This window comes from Apis laboriosa, unplaced genomic scaffold (assembly GCF_014066325.1).
Source record: "Apis laboriosa isolate Shangri-la unplaced genomic scaffold, ASM1406632v1 scaffold16_cov148, whole genome shotgun sequence".
Lineage (NCBI taxonomy): Eukaryota > Metazoa > Arthropoda > Insecta > Hymenoptera > Apidae > Apis > Apis laboriosa.
Genome location: NW_025222129.1, coordinates 364,365 through 378,627, shown reverse-complemented (window position 1 = coordinate 378,627; position 14,263 = coordinate 364,365). Strand labels below are relative to the sequence as shown.

The 14,263-nt window shown below is 52.1% G+C and overlaps 1 protein-coding gene across 12 annotated transcripts in view; it reads left to right on the top strand.

Moving 5' to 3' along the window:
* The window catches only part of LOC122711172 (tyrosine-protein phosphatase Lar), a 148,777-nt gene that overhangs the window by 69,064 nt on the left and 65,450 nt on the right, over positions 1-14,263 (top strand). For 11 of the 12 annotated variants that reach the window (XM_043929678.1, XM_043929679.1, XM_043929681.1 and 8 more), the window contains exon 4: positions 8,256-8,294. The exons of the other annotated variant lie outside the window; for it this stretch is intronic. In XM_043929678.1, coding sequence (XP_043785613.1) covers positions 8,256-8,294 — 39 coding nt within the window. The remainder of the gene's footprint in view (positions 1-8,255; positions 8,295-14,263) is intronic. 12 annotated transcript variants of the gene reach the window in all.

Sequence of the window (14,263 nt, the reverse complement as noted above, 5' to 3'; positions counted from 1 at the left end):
GCTCGCGGTTTCTCCGCCTTTCTCCCATTCGACTCTCTCTCTCTGTCTCTCCCTCGTCTTTCTTTTCGTCTCTTCGTCTCTTGGTTTCATCCTCGACGCGCCTTTGCTCCCGGGAATACATTTCCATGCATTTTCCTGGCCAGCTCGCTCTCTCGTTCTCTCTCCCGTTTCCACCCTCTCCCTCCTACGCGCGCTTTAATTACCAACTTTTCCGTGTTTCCCAGGAATTCGCGCTCGCTCCACCACCTCCTCCGCGTCGACACTGCTTTCTTTCCTACGCTTTCTTTCTACTCTCTCTGTTTCGCTCATCCCACGGGCCACATCCGTGCTCACTTTGGACGAGTGTAGATAAAGTTTGCGCGTGCGTACGAAATATACACGCGAAAGAAAACGCTTCGCCTCTCCATCTCTTTTTCGCCGTCTTCCATCCGAATCGTTCGTACTCGCTTCTGGATTTCGATTCCTCGTCGAACGGAGGAGCGTGGAGTTTTTTTTTTTTTTTCCACCCCCTCTTTCCCCATCACGATCGTAGCGGTACAACTTTTCGACGAGATAATCGGCGTTGACCGTTATACCCCGATTCTTTTCTCCTCCCCCGTGTTTCCAAGAAATCGCGACCCGTGGCTTGGCTTGGTATATACAAGGGAAGCGGATATAAAGGAAAGCAGCGCGGCCGTTGTTGGAGTCGTTGTTGGAACGATTAAAAGTTTCTCCGGTTTAACGATCCGTTCGCTCGAATATGGAAGCCAGCGTTAACGCGTTCCATCCACCCCGCCTTCTCTTTTTCCTCGCCCCTTTCTACGTCGGTTCTACTATTTCCGTTCTCCTCGCTCCGACTCGCTTCTCGCCACGGCCATCATCCTCGGTGGCCACGCAAGGAAGACGACGATCCGATGGGAAATTTGAGAGGGGCGACGAAAGGAAGAGAGAGAGAGAGAGAGAGAGAGAGAGAGAGGTCGAGAAGAAGGCGAGTTTATCGAGGCGCGCAGCCGGTGGCTAATTCCCAAAGAGATTATCGAAGACGCATCACCGCGATTCCACGTCCGAATACAAATTGGTCCCTTGGAACCGCGGCGCGGTCCGGCTCGAATGGCGGAGAGAGGAGGAGGTTCCGTGCATGCATGGAACGTCGGTGTACAGGGAAGCGGTGTACAGGTGCGACGGGTCGAGCGAGCGAGCGAGGAAATTGCAGGCTTCTCGGTCCCCCAGGTGCTCTTCGTCATCATAAAGCCTACGCCACTGCCATTGTACCTGTATTAAAGCCAACCCCTCGAACACGACCCTGCGACTCGTCCTCCCTCCCCCTCCCGCGTCCACCCTCGCTTGCCAGCCGACTATGTATCCGTTCCTCCGCACCGCAACCACCACCATCGCGACCGCATTTAATAATCGGTATTTATGGGAAAAACTTGGCAACGGATTCCTACTACCACCTCTCCCGTTCGCCTTATCCACTTAGCCAGTTGGAATCTTTCGATGAAGCGGAACGAGATGCGAGGCGAGGATTGTCCGGGAATTTTGGGGGGGAAAGGGAGGGAGGGAGGGAGGAACGATTCGCGTAATTATTTTCAAAGGATTAGTCGTTAATGCGGCAAAACACTTGGGAACGAGATAAGCTTGGTTCGAGTTCCCAAAGAAAATAAAGGCTGATCCTGCGGGACCGGTGGCTTACTTTTGGCAAAAACAACGCCGCGCCAACTCGAAGAATACGTAGATTTCCGAAAACTAAAATAAACCGGGGATACCGAAAGCGCCGTTTTAAGAACGTGCTCGTTCCTCGGCCGATTGTTGACCCGTTTTCCGCTCGAACGCCGACCTTTCTTCCTCTTCTTCCGACTTGTAGTCGAAAAAGAGTGGATTCTCTTTTTCCTCGAGCACGAGAGAGCGCGGGAATTTTATTCGGGGACGGCGCTGAGCACGAACGAGAAACGCGAAACATAATAATAATAGAGGCGACGCGTCTCCCGTTAGTCTACCAATATAAACTTCTCGTTCCTGTTGGTCCGTTCAGACTGAATTACCTGACCCTGTCCCGGAGGAGTCTACGCCCCGGCGTCCAACAACAAAGTTTGCACGGGCAAGTGAAGCTTAATTAAAAGCTACGATGACACTCGAGGGCCACTTCGCTCCGAGGGGCCAACCATTCGTTCCCCTCGGTATCGAGAACGAGAGGGAAACTCCTAATCGCTTCCCGTTTACCTTCGCGAAACGGTTAACCACCCTTCTTCCCTTCTTCTTCTTCTTCTTCTTCTTCTCCTCGCCCCCTTTCGAGCCGCGAACCACGATCCAAATCCCTCTCCCACATACCTATTTTTTTCCGCCTCAAACCGGTCGAGATCGCGCTTACACTCTTCTCGCGTTTCAATTTACGACCCGTTACGGCTCGGGGATATTTCCCTGGCGGCGTCGAATCCGCGTCGAACGAATCTCCTTCTCTAAGATCGTTTAAACCAAGTACTACTACGCCCACCCCTTGCGGCGATCCAAGATACTAATGGGGGTGTGATCGATACGAGCCATAGAATGGGAACAGCCTTTAATTTTTTTTTTTTTCCACCCGTATCGAACCGACCAACACCGGCGCTGCTGAAGAAGGCGGGAAGAAAAGTTGCGATGGAATTTTTTTCGACGAAGGGTCGAAGAGTGGTTCGCTTGAAAAATGCGAGCGTTGCGTGGTCTGTGCGTGTTCGCCCCGCAATCTCTTTTTTCCGCGAGATTGCCACGGCTCGATTCGAGGCCACGCGAATTATTAACCTCGTCTTCCTCCGGCGGAAACGGAAACATCGTTTCGCGAATTTTCGAACGGTTTCGAAGAAACTCGTCCTCGAGAAAAGAAGACTCGTATCTACCGATTTTGTTTGCAACCGTATTACGTAGTTACGTCCCCGGTCTCGATCGTTACTCCTAACATTTTGATCCGCTACTTCTTGCGGGAGAAACGGCATCGAGGAACGGATGCGATCGAGGTTTCGGTCGGACGGATGGTTGGCTCGGCTGTCTATCCGTGAATCGAGTCGAGAGAGAAAGAGAGTATCGCATCGCGTGCCCCCGCGAGTTCGAAGTAAATTGTTCGGAAAGCCGGGTCGCGTTTGAATTTTCACCGAAAGGTTTATGACTATTTCTCCGTTGGGGCTCATTCGTACCGAATTGAGCGTATAACTGGCGTAACCCGTTCTTGAAGCGCGATATATATATATATATATATATACATACACATATACACGCGAATATAAATAGAAGGTGGAAGACTCGTTCGCGCCACCTGCAAAATTGCCGCTTATTCGCGAGTTTGAAAGAAAATAACGCGTTCGTTCGATATCGATTCGTAATTCTTTTCTCGCTCGCGTTTACACCGTTTCCCTAACGGGGAATATATGTACGCTTTTTCTAAGGGATTTATCCTAGAATTTCTCGGATCGATCGTAAAATTCCATACTTACGTGGCCGAATATCACGGACGATAATTTCTCGCGTCGGCCTTGCAACGTGGGTGGGCGGTGAAACATTTGGAAAGGAGGAAGAGGGAGAGGGGAGGACGCGATACTTGACAGGGAGTACCAATTATTTCGTTTGACCTGGCCGGTGGCCGACCGAGCCAATACTCCGAGACAAATTGTCAATTTATGCTTTCTCGTTATTACGCCGTTCTGATCATAGCGCGCGGTTCACCGCGAGCCAACCGAAATGCACCGCGTATCGTCATCGAGTGCATTCTGCGAGATACCAGGAGAAATGGGTTGAACGTGTTTGCGCGCAGTTTGCACCCGTCCCAAAAACCCGAGAGCGAGGGAAAGCCCGCGGGGGGGGAGGGGGGGGGCAGGATCGAGTGGTCGGGATAGGAGACGTTAGACAGGGGTAGAGGGTGAAATTGTTCTTTTCCGCGATAACATCGCGCAGACAGTCCCGAGGAAACGGGGAGAAGGGAGGAGGAGATGGAAATCCAAGACTGGCGAGATGTTCTCGAAGAAGAAGAAGAGGGAGAACGAGGAGGGAAAGTTGGTCGGTTGCGTGCACCGTGCGCTGGTGTATCGTAAAAGTAAAGCGTAAAATCGACCGCTGACTCCCGGTTCGCCGCAGGGGGAAGCGAAATCGAAAAGAATATCGGGGTCGATTTAAATCATAAAACTGGAGTAAAAATCCAGTGAGCGGTTCTCGCTCGTTTCGGGCTTCTCGGAGGCCGTCCCTCCCTCCCCCCCTCCGTCGAGAATTTCTTTTTCCTCCGATTCAGCTCGTTCGTACGGCCCCCGCCGCTTTTCTTATTGCCACGCTTATGTTTCTCTTTCGCCATACGACATTATCCGGCCGATGGAACCGTAAAAGGGAATTACTCCGACGATTCCACCGCTTTTCAAATCCGCCCCCTCCTCCCCTCCTCTCCCCCTTCCCTCGTTATCGATATTTCGCCCCAATCGTTTACCCGCCGATTCTCTCTCCCGCCTAATCTCCTCCCCTAATCTCCACCGGAACAACTTCTTCTTACTTCCGATTTTCGAGAGAGAGAGAGAGAGAGAGAGAGAGAAATAAGCGCGTCATCGATCGCCTTTGATTTTGGAAAAAGAGAGAGAGAGAGAGAGAGAGAGAGAGAGCGAGTTGGAGTATCCTCCGAGTAGACGGGAACGAAAACGGGACTATTCACGAAGAGATGGCGCGACGGAACAGGAAGCGATAATATTTCATTCGCGGGACTAGAATATCATTTTTCAATAGCGTAGCTTAGCCGGGAGTTATATCGACCGGCTATATCTTCTGAACGTTGCCCTTCGTTTTTCCTCCATTTCTCATTCCGTCTGGTTTTTTCTCTCCTCTCCTCCCCCTTTCTCTCGCTTCCTCTCGTTCCTTTTGTTGCCGAGTTTGACTACTACTACTACTACTACCACCACTACCATCGCTACTATCACTAGTAGCAGCCGTGCGCGCGATCACCGGGATCCGGGTTGTATAAGCGGTCGAAAACGATGGCGCAAAGGCTGCGTCGCGCACCACTAAATTCTCCATGCAAATGAGATGGCTGATACGCGCGAAATATAAATCCGAAAAACCCCGAGAATATTTATGTCTATTATCTGAAGACCCTCCGAAACCGCTTTGCCTACCTCCCTTGCTTCCCGTCTCCTCCCTCGTTTCCTCGTGATCGGCATCGAAACGTAGAAGCTGCGGTGATGGTGATGGTAATGGTGGTCGTGCTATCCTTATCGCGCGTCCACCCGTACCCTTCGTTCGTCGAATCGATTAACTCCCCGTCCAAAATATCCTGCTATATCGATGACCAATCGATCGCAGCGATAACTTGTGGGAGAAAAAGGGATCGAGGAAATTGCGCGATTAGACCGAGGGGGAATGTTTTTAACGATTCGACTCGTTCACACGTTCGGTCGAGGTGGAACTCGTCGAACTCGAGGCGAGCGACGCGTCATGGAAACCAAGCTCTAATTAGCACAGCGACACGGGCAACGATCGTTTTAATCGCGCGCTTCCTATCACTCGAAACGAGTTTCTCCAACGGTTATCGCGCCAAGTATCTCGAGGTCTTTAACGCGTCGTGAGCGTTAAACGTCGGTCGGTTGACCCCAGAATCGCCTGGCCGACGATAAAATTACTACTAGCTAGTTTCCATTGTCCGAATCAACGAGATTCGCATTCATCCCTCCTTTCCTTACGATTACGTACATTCTTCGTAGATTCTTCGTTGACCTTTCTCTCTCTCTCTCTCTCTCTTTTCCTTCCTTTTGTCTTTATCGAGCCACGTAGTAGCCGTGTTCCCATGCGGCGGTGGTCGCGCAAAGTACTCGGGGTGCGAAGGAGCGGTTTTCGACCCCCTCCTCCACCTCCTCCTCCTCTTCCTTCTCCTCCTCCTCCTCCTCCTCCCGATTCTCGACAGGTCGAACGAGCCTTGGCCCAGAGCCAGCGTATTCATTCCAGAAACTAGCCCCCGATCTAAGGGGCCAATTATTTAATCAATTCCACCCTCTTAGCGGCCGGTATAGACACCACATAGGCTATTCGAGGTAGGGAACTGCCGACGACGACAGTGGCGGGCGTGGACAATTGAAATCTCTCTCTCTGAACCCTTGCTTTTCGAGACGACTCGATTCCAATCGGTCGGTCACGCTATAGCCGAGCTATGCGCCCCCATTATATTCACAATGGGGCACGATTTTAGGGGCCAATCGGTGAGAAGAACTTTCGTCCCGCGTTCCACCACGTAAGGAAACTCGATTGCAAAATCCTCTCGTCCAATCAAAGCCCCTTCTCCCTCCCGATTATCCTATTATCAACGTATCCGACGTATCGCATCGATCGTTCGGAAGAAAGAAACAGATCTCTCGGTGTTTCGCTTCGAATCGGTAGCGCAAAGTCACGAGTTTCGTAGAGATGGGTAGGGTAGGTAGGTAGGTAGGTAGGTAGGTAGTCCGTGTCTCTACCGACCACGCCAACGTCGTAGATCACGATTCCCCGGAGAGAGAGGGAGAGAGAGAGAGAGAGAGACCCATCCTCTTGACCGCGTCCATCCGCAATCGTACGTCCCAACGTTCGAACGTTAAACGTGATTTCGGACTCACGGCCGCCGATTCCGCAAAATTAATCCGGGTCGGAACCATCGATTCCTCCCTCCTCCCCTCCCCTCCCGTTTATTTTCGACCCAACCACCTCGGAAATTTAATCGAACTCGTTTCTTTCCGCGAACGAAACACCATCGCGCGTCTTTTTTTAATTTTTCCCCCTATTCCTATTCGACATTCACGCTCCTCTACGTCGCGTAGACGATGACCTTACTGTTCGAGCGTCGATTCGTCGCCAAATTCCCGTACACGCGTATTATTTATTAGTAGGTATCATCGTCGAACGGATCGACGCGGATCGACGAACGAAGAAACGATATCGAGCGAAACGGACGGTGATAAAAATTACACGGCGGGGCCAACCCCTTTATCCGGCACATGCGCCGATCGATCCCTCGCGCGTTTTCCCAAACTTTTATTTACGCTCGGCTCGAGAGCCCCGTTAATTATTGCCACGAATACCCCGACGAATCGTAACCTAGCCGCGCGTTACCAGTTTCTCGTGAATTATTCCGTGTCGTTGGAAACGAGCTGACTGTCTGGCTCGCTCGATCCTTTTTTTTTCCCCCCCTCCTCTCTCTATTTTTTCCCCACCGTTTCCATTAAATACGTATAATACCGCGTACGTTTATTTCGAGAATTCTCATCGATTACGGGGTCGTTTAACCAGGCGTTGACCGATCGACCCCTCCGGAACCAGGAATCCGGGTCGATACGAAGGGAAAGGAAGAAGAGGTCTTGATGGAAAAAACTGGTGGATCGAAACACGCGCATCGATACGCGTTTATGTCATCGTATGCTTACCGATCTGGATGAAAAATAAATAGATAGGCGATAAGTGGGAGATAGGTCGTGGCGCGCGAAAGTAGCCCGCGTCCGGGATCGTGATCGCGATACGAATCTCTCCCTCCCTCTCTCTCTCTCTCTGCCGCGCTCCTATCTACTCGATCCAAGTACGCGTGTATGTAGGTCAGCTATGCGCGGATCGCCAGCTACGATGCCGACGTGCTTTCGCGGTAATCACGCCGATATAACCGCTTACGTCCGACCCGTTTAAATATATTTCCTCGATCGTGATCTCGAAGCGATGCGAGATCGTCTCGTTCCCGATCTCGCCAAGAATTTCTCATCGTCCTAACTGACTAGGAATCGTCGACGAGTTGGCCGACCTCGCGAACTGGAATAGAGGAGAAATTGGTGGGAAAAATAGCGCGAGGGGATGAAAACGAGCCTTGCCTCTCTCGTGCCAGAGACGAAGCGCTCATCGATATCGAAGCGCGTTTCTAGCTAGCGAGGATTTTCGTTTACGAAAGAAAGAAGAAATCTGGTCGCGGCGAAATATTTTTCGACGAAAGTGGAAATATAAAGTGGAGTGACAAACGGCGAGGTTTCGAGGCGGCCAACGATCCTTCGAACGTTTTACGAGCTCGCGCGTGCGCGATTTCTTCACGGTTTCGCGCTCTTCCGAGAGCTTTCCAGCTTGCCGCTCGCGTCCCTTTTTCACCGAAAAAGTGAAACGCGCTCCCTCTATTCGCCTAAATTTCTGACGAATGAAAAAAAGAAGAAAAAAAGGAGAATCGCAGTACTCGTGAATAACTGGACGAACGGGTCCTGGAGGAGGTCCACGAAGCGTTCTCCTCTGACGCACGATACTTTATATGATGATGATACGCGGACTCAACGAGCTTGTTTCAGGAAACATCAGCGACTCGCAGTACATCACATACATGACAAGTAAGTACGAAGTGCAAAGTGGTGGGCGCGTTTACCTTCCGGTCGCGTATCGCAATCGCGTAACTTTGCGGTAAACGTGTACAACTACGTGTGTAACCGTCGATGGTTCGAAGAAGGAAAAGAGAGAAGGGAAAGGAAGTAGCGGAAGGGGAGGCGACGTCTGAAGGAGTTTGTTTCGCGTGGCCGCGTCCCTCCTCCACCGTGTTTCCTCGCGTTTCAAGAGGGTCGTTAAAAGAGTGGCGGGGAACCGGCGTAAATCGGCCTGTTTTCGAGGGCCGGTACTCGATTTCGCTCGGATGACCACCGGCCATCTAAATTTCAAATCCGCTAATGCGTATTTTTGCACCGAGTCCGAGCCTCTTATCGGGGGAGGGGGAGGAGAGGGGGTCTACCACCGCTGCACACTACTACCGCTTTGAATTTCAAATTTTCGCGCGCGCAACCCGTGTCGAGCGTGGCACGGACCAACTTTCGAATGTTTCTGCCCGCTTATGCGCTGTCATTTGTTTCGCCCCCTCTCTCCCTTCGCTTTTCCATCTACCCTCTCCCCCGATCTACGATATCTAACGGATTTTATTTATGGCGGCACCGACTACGTATCGGAATTGATTCCGTGATTTATTCGCGAACCGACCGACTCTCTTCGACCGGTCGCTCGATATCGTCCAGAATGATAGAGAGAGAGAGAGATTGGCTCGAAATCGAATTTTATCGAAGACAGGTTTTTCTTTCGAATCTCTCTCTCTCTCTTCCTCTGTCTTCCCTCTTCCTTCTCTCCGTGCCTCTTAACGAGCGATAAATTTTGCTCGCGCCTCCTCTCCGCGTCTATCGATTCGGCCGTGAAACTGGCACGCGCGACGAACGCATTAAGGTCGCGAAAACTGTCGTCCCCGTATAATTTGTACAACGAGGAGGAGATACGGACGAGGAATGAGACGCGAGACGGGAATCGAGCGACGAACGAACCGTTCTCCCGAGTCAGTTTAACGAGGGGTATAACTTGGACTTTATCTTGGGGTAATTTTCTCCGGTACATCTCGCGCCGCGGTTTTTACCGATCTTCTTCCGATGCTGCACGAAGGGGGAGCGGGGAGGAAGGAGGGAGGGGGGCGGGGGGCTCGGTGGCTAATTGCACCGCACGACCAGACGATTGCGAAAGTTCCACGCGCGAACCGTGAACAAGAAAGTCGCACTCCGCTACCAACGGCTAATTGAAGCGCAATTAACCGCGTTCAAACGTCGACTGCTGATTAGAGTGGTGGTGGTGAGCGCGCGCGCGCGATACCTTTCTAATCCTATCCCCGCGTGTCCCGCCCTCGGTCTTTGACTCCTCGCGGTAGTTTCCTTCCCTCCCTCGAATCGACCCTTCTCCCATCTCGCGTGTATATAACAGTTGGCGCGAATTCCGCGCAACGGTGGGATGCAAAATCGGGTCGATAGTCGGTTTAAAAATAAACTTCTCCGCTCTCCGGAGAATTTAATTTTTCAAGTATCCCCCGGCAGACCAAATACGGGTCGCGAGCCGTAGACCGTATTAAACTTTTGCGTTCTTCTCCGTTTCGTAAATGCTCTTTTAAATGGGTCTGAAAGCGCTATTAGCGTTAAAAGCCAGTTACGAGGTATAGCGCGGTAGCGTTCGACCGGACTAAGCCGGTTGCTCCCCACTCAAAACGAGATACGAAAGTGCTCTCGGGAGTTGCTACGTGTCTCCTGCCTCCCTCCCTCCCTCTCTCTCTCTCTGTTTCGTCGGGCCTGTGCGTTTCTCGAAATAAAAAAATTTCAAAGGCGCGCGAATCGAGCGGATAAGTGGCGTTCAAAGATTCGCTCGTCCCTCGACCGCGTCGTGTCAATTTTTTCCTCTCCTTTTTCCTTTCTTTTCCTCTCCTTTTTCCTTTCTCTTTCTCTCCTTTTTCCTTTCTTTTCCTCTCCTTTTCTCCTCTTTTCTTCTCGATCCTTGGACGATCGGTGTCGATCGGTCGGTCGAGTACATAGCACAGAGGGCCAAATATACTCTCGGGAATACCTCGAAGACGACGCGGCGGACGGGGACGCTGCTTATTTAGAATATTGCCTGCATACATTTGCATAAATTTAGCGCAGGTCCTGGGCGTTTCTCCTCGGCGTCGCGACCATCGTTACAGATCCGTGGAGACCCCGTTAAGTGGCGGGGAAAGATAGAGCCGAATCCGAGGGGAGGTATCGGATCGGCGGCGGAGAAAAACTGGCGAGCCGGATGCAAATCGCGTGGGAGCGTGTCGCGAAGAACGGTCACGCGGGCGGCGATGCGAGTCATCGGCGAAACACGGTCGGATTTTGGGGGCCGTCGCCGGCTACATACATACATATTCAAATTGAATTACACGCCCTACCAGACGCGTTGATTCGAAATCGTTCGACGCGGCGGCCCCGATCTCTCGTCGGGACGAGGGCCGCCCCCGCCCGAATACGCCGAAACGCCATTGTCCCCGAATCCCGTTCCCGACTTTCCGAAAGCTAATGGGAAATTCCCGGCCCCAGAAGTTGGTTGGTTAAAACGCGATCGCTTTGCATATACGCTATCGACGAAATCTCTCTCCGTCCGACGCGTCTATGTGCATATACACCTCCCCCCGTCCTTTCCCGTCTCGATCGCGTAAACGCGTACAAATAAGCGCGTTCAACCACCGTGTTTGCGTAGCGGGCAAATTTGACTCGGGGTGTATCCACGTAACTGTGGGATCGCGGTCGCCACGGTTGACCGGCCCGTCCTTTCTCCCGCCGCCCGCGGGAGGAGAGAAGAGATCTTTCGAGGATAAAAACGAGGAGTTCGTTTTTATGCCCTCCCCTTTGTTCCTCCGGTTTTGTTCCCTCGCACATCTCTCGTTGCGGAAAAGAAGGGATGAAGAAACGGATAATCCGCGCCCGACAAATCGCCCGACGCAAGACGCCCTCGACACGAGACCTCTTCTTTTCGCGCGGGAAAATCATTTGCGGGGGGGAAGGTGGAGGAATAGTAGTGGCGCGGCGGGAACAGGTCGGATTACGAATTTTCTTTTAATTCGAGAGGCAACTTTTTCCAACCAGCGAGACTCGAAATTCGAGGATTGGATGAAACGGGAAGCGCGCCGCCGCGACGCCTCTCGAGAAATCTCGTACCCGTTGAGCCGTCCCGCGTTATCGTGAATCGGGTTTCGATCGGTCGAGTCGCGAATGGAGAGGCGGAATTTCGAGGGGTATTAAAAATTTCATCGGTCGGTTTTCCGAATACCGGAATATCGCAACCGGTTTTGTCCGGTTGACCCGGGTTTCTAATACGAAAAAAGAAAACGGGGTCGATTTATTTCGGGAGCTTCGCCCCGTTCGAATCGAACCACACTCCGGGAATACTCCTTTTCCACGTTCCATGATCGGGCCGAATATCTAAACGCGTACGTTTACGAGACGAATAAAGGGAGGGGTCGAGCGGACGACGACGATCGGAGAGATAACGAAAGGTATTACGCGTTGGGAAAGATCGAGAGCGATATGGCGAGCAATAATAATACTTAAATACGGTGGCCAATGACGGTCCTCCTTTCTCTCCCTCCCTCCCTCCCTCTCTCTCTCTCTCTGTGCCACGTAAATTCAATTTCACGGTTGGGCGGAGAACGGCGGAAAATTTTCATTATTTAATCCACGCGGGATTCTATTCTCCATTGTTGGCGCATTGTACTCCCGTACAAACGAGTAGAAAACGCGGTGGAGAAGGTTTCCGGGAGGCGAAGCTGCCGGACTCGTTCCTCGTTGATACGCGGACGCCGTTCCACGGATAGCGGAGGGGTTGGAAACCCATTTAAATTAATATTTGCCCTGCTCCCGAACGAGAGGTCTCGATCGCGCGGAACGCACCACCGACCCGCTCGATACCGACCTCGAATTTCGATACGGATAAAATGGGAATAAGGTTGCCGCGCAATTATTCGCGATAAACCTGCGCTCGCGTAATGCACGCTCCACGCGGATGCAGCCGCGCCCCACGACCACAACCATCCCCTCCCTCCTCCTTTTCCCTGCCCTGGGAACGTCATCCGCGTCCGTCCACGATCAGAACCCGCCGTCCACTTCCCGCGTAAACTGCCCCCCCTCCCCCGTTTACAATCGATGCGAAATGCCATCGACACCCCCCTCCCTACCTCCCGCCAAGTCTCTCGGCTCGCAGACGGCTCCGTCCGTCAGACGCTCGACTCGGAACCGCGCTCCGCCGAGATGTTGTCGAAAAAAGGGAACGGGATTCCCGCCCGATCGATTTCGTAACGCGTGGGTCGTAGTCGGGCAACGCGTAATTTTATTCAAATCTTATGCAGATTGCACCGTTATCGGCTACTTTTTCAATTACGTCGCGGCAGGCTATAAAGCGTAATAGAGGCGAGTTGCTCCGCGAGCGAAACTTTTTCTCACCCACCCTCGGTTTCGCCTCGCCGCGCCGAGATCCTGCCAAACCGGTATAAACTTTAACCACGAGATATCCCCCGCGCCACGGCTCGCTCCAACCTTCTCCTCACCTTTTCTTTCCAGAACAACTCGCATCGCGGTTTTCCCGATCACCCCTCTCTCGAATTTTTTCGAATGGTTTCGAAGAAGAAATGGTTTCGAAGAAGAAATGGTTTCGAGAATCGTTTCGGAAATTGGGGATTCGATCGATCGATGGCGACTCGAATATTTAAAAGTCCGCCCATGCGCTGGATTGCGCTCGATTAATGCACCGGTTTCCAACTATTTCGTTATGATAATCGTCACGTGTCCGGCCACAATGCGACCCGATACCAATAATCTCGAACGAGCGATTCGATCAAAAATTATCGATGGTTCGCCGATGGAATAATATTTACCTTAAATTGCATCCCGCGCGCCCGCCCTTCCCACTTTTCATCGCAGAGCCGATAGATTAACGCGTTCGTCGTTGCGAACGAATTTCCCTTCTCTATTCGACGCTTCGACGCCATGTCCCCCTTTCCCGCGATAATCTTCCATTTTGCGATCGCGCAATTTTTTCCCCTCCCCGCATCCAGCCAACTGCGCGCGTCTCGTCTCGTCGCGTCTCGTCTCGTCTCGTTTCGTTTCGATCCCATTCCACCCCGTTCCATTCCATTCGATCCGAATTCGAATTCGATTCCGAGAAGAACCGAAATCGAAACGACGAACGGGTTTACCGCGCGGCTGAAAAACATCCATTTTCCCGTCGGGTTGATCGTCGGCTCGCGTTCGCGCGGTTCTCGCGGAGGACTCGAAGGAGAGAAGGAAGGAGGAGACACGGTCCAACGTTTTCGCGGACCGCGTCGTTCGAGCGGCCAATTCGTTTTCGACCGAAGATTCAGGGCCGATCGGAAGATGGAAAAAGTCGGAGCGTTCTCGTCGGGATCGACGATCCATGGAAGAGTGGCCATAAACGGTCCGTGCGATCGCAAAGTTTCGAGACCAATTTAATACTCGGGTCGGTAGTCTCGCTCCGAATGCCACGCCTCTCGGTCTGGTCGCCCTTCGTTTCCAGTTGGGACGAAGTTGCAGTGGAGAACGACCGACGAGGAACAGGAGGAGGAGGAGGAGGACTGGACCTCGAGGAAGAGACGGAGGAACCGGAGCGTCGTTCATCCGTCCGTCCGTCCGTCCGTCCGTGCGTCGTGGAACGATCTCTTTACCACGGCTTTATGGGTAAAAGCGCGTCGAGCCAGTTTCAAATTTTCCCGTCGAGTCCTCTAATTCCGCGCGTGTTTCCCTACGACACGCGTTCGCGCTATTTGTCCCCTCGATTTCAACGTTACTCCATTTCCCGCGATAGCAAATTTCGTTTATCGAGTTTACACGAGTTTCCATTCTATCGAATCTACGAATGCTCGTGACAACGTTTTTTTTTTTTCCTCCCTCCCCTCCCATGTCTCTTTTTTCTCTCATACATATTTCCCAATTTTTTTCCCCTCCCCGTTTTGCTTGTATGTTTTTTTTCCCCTTTTTCT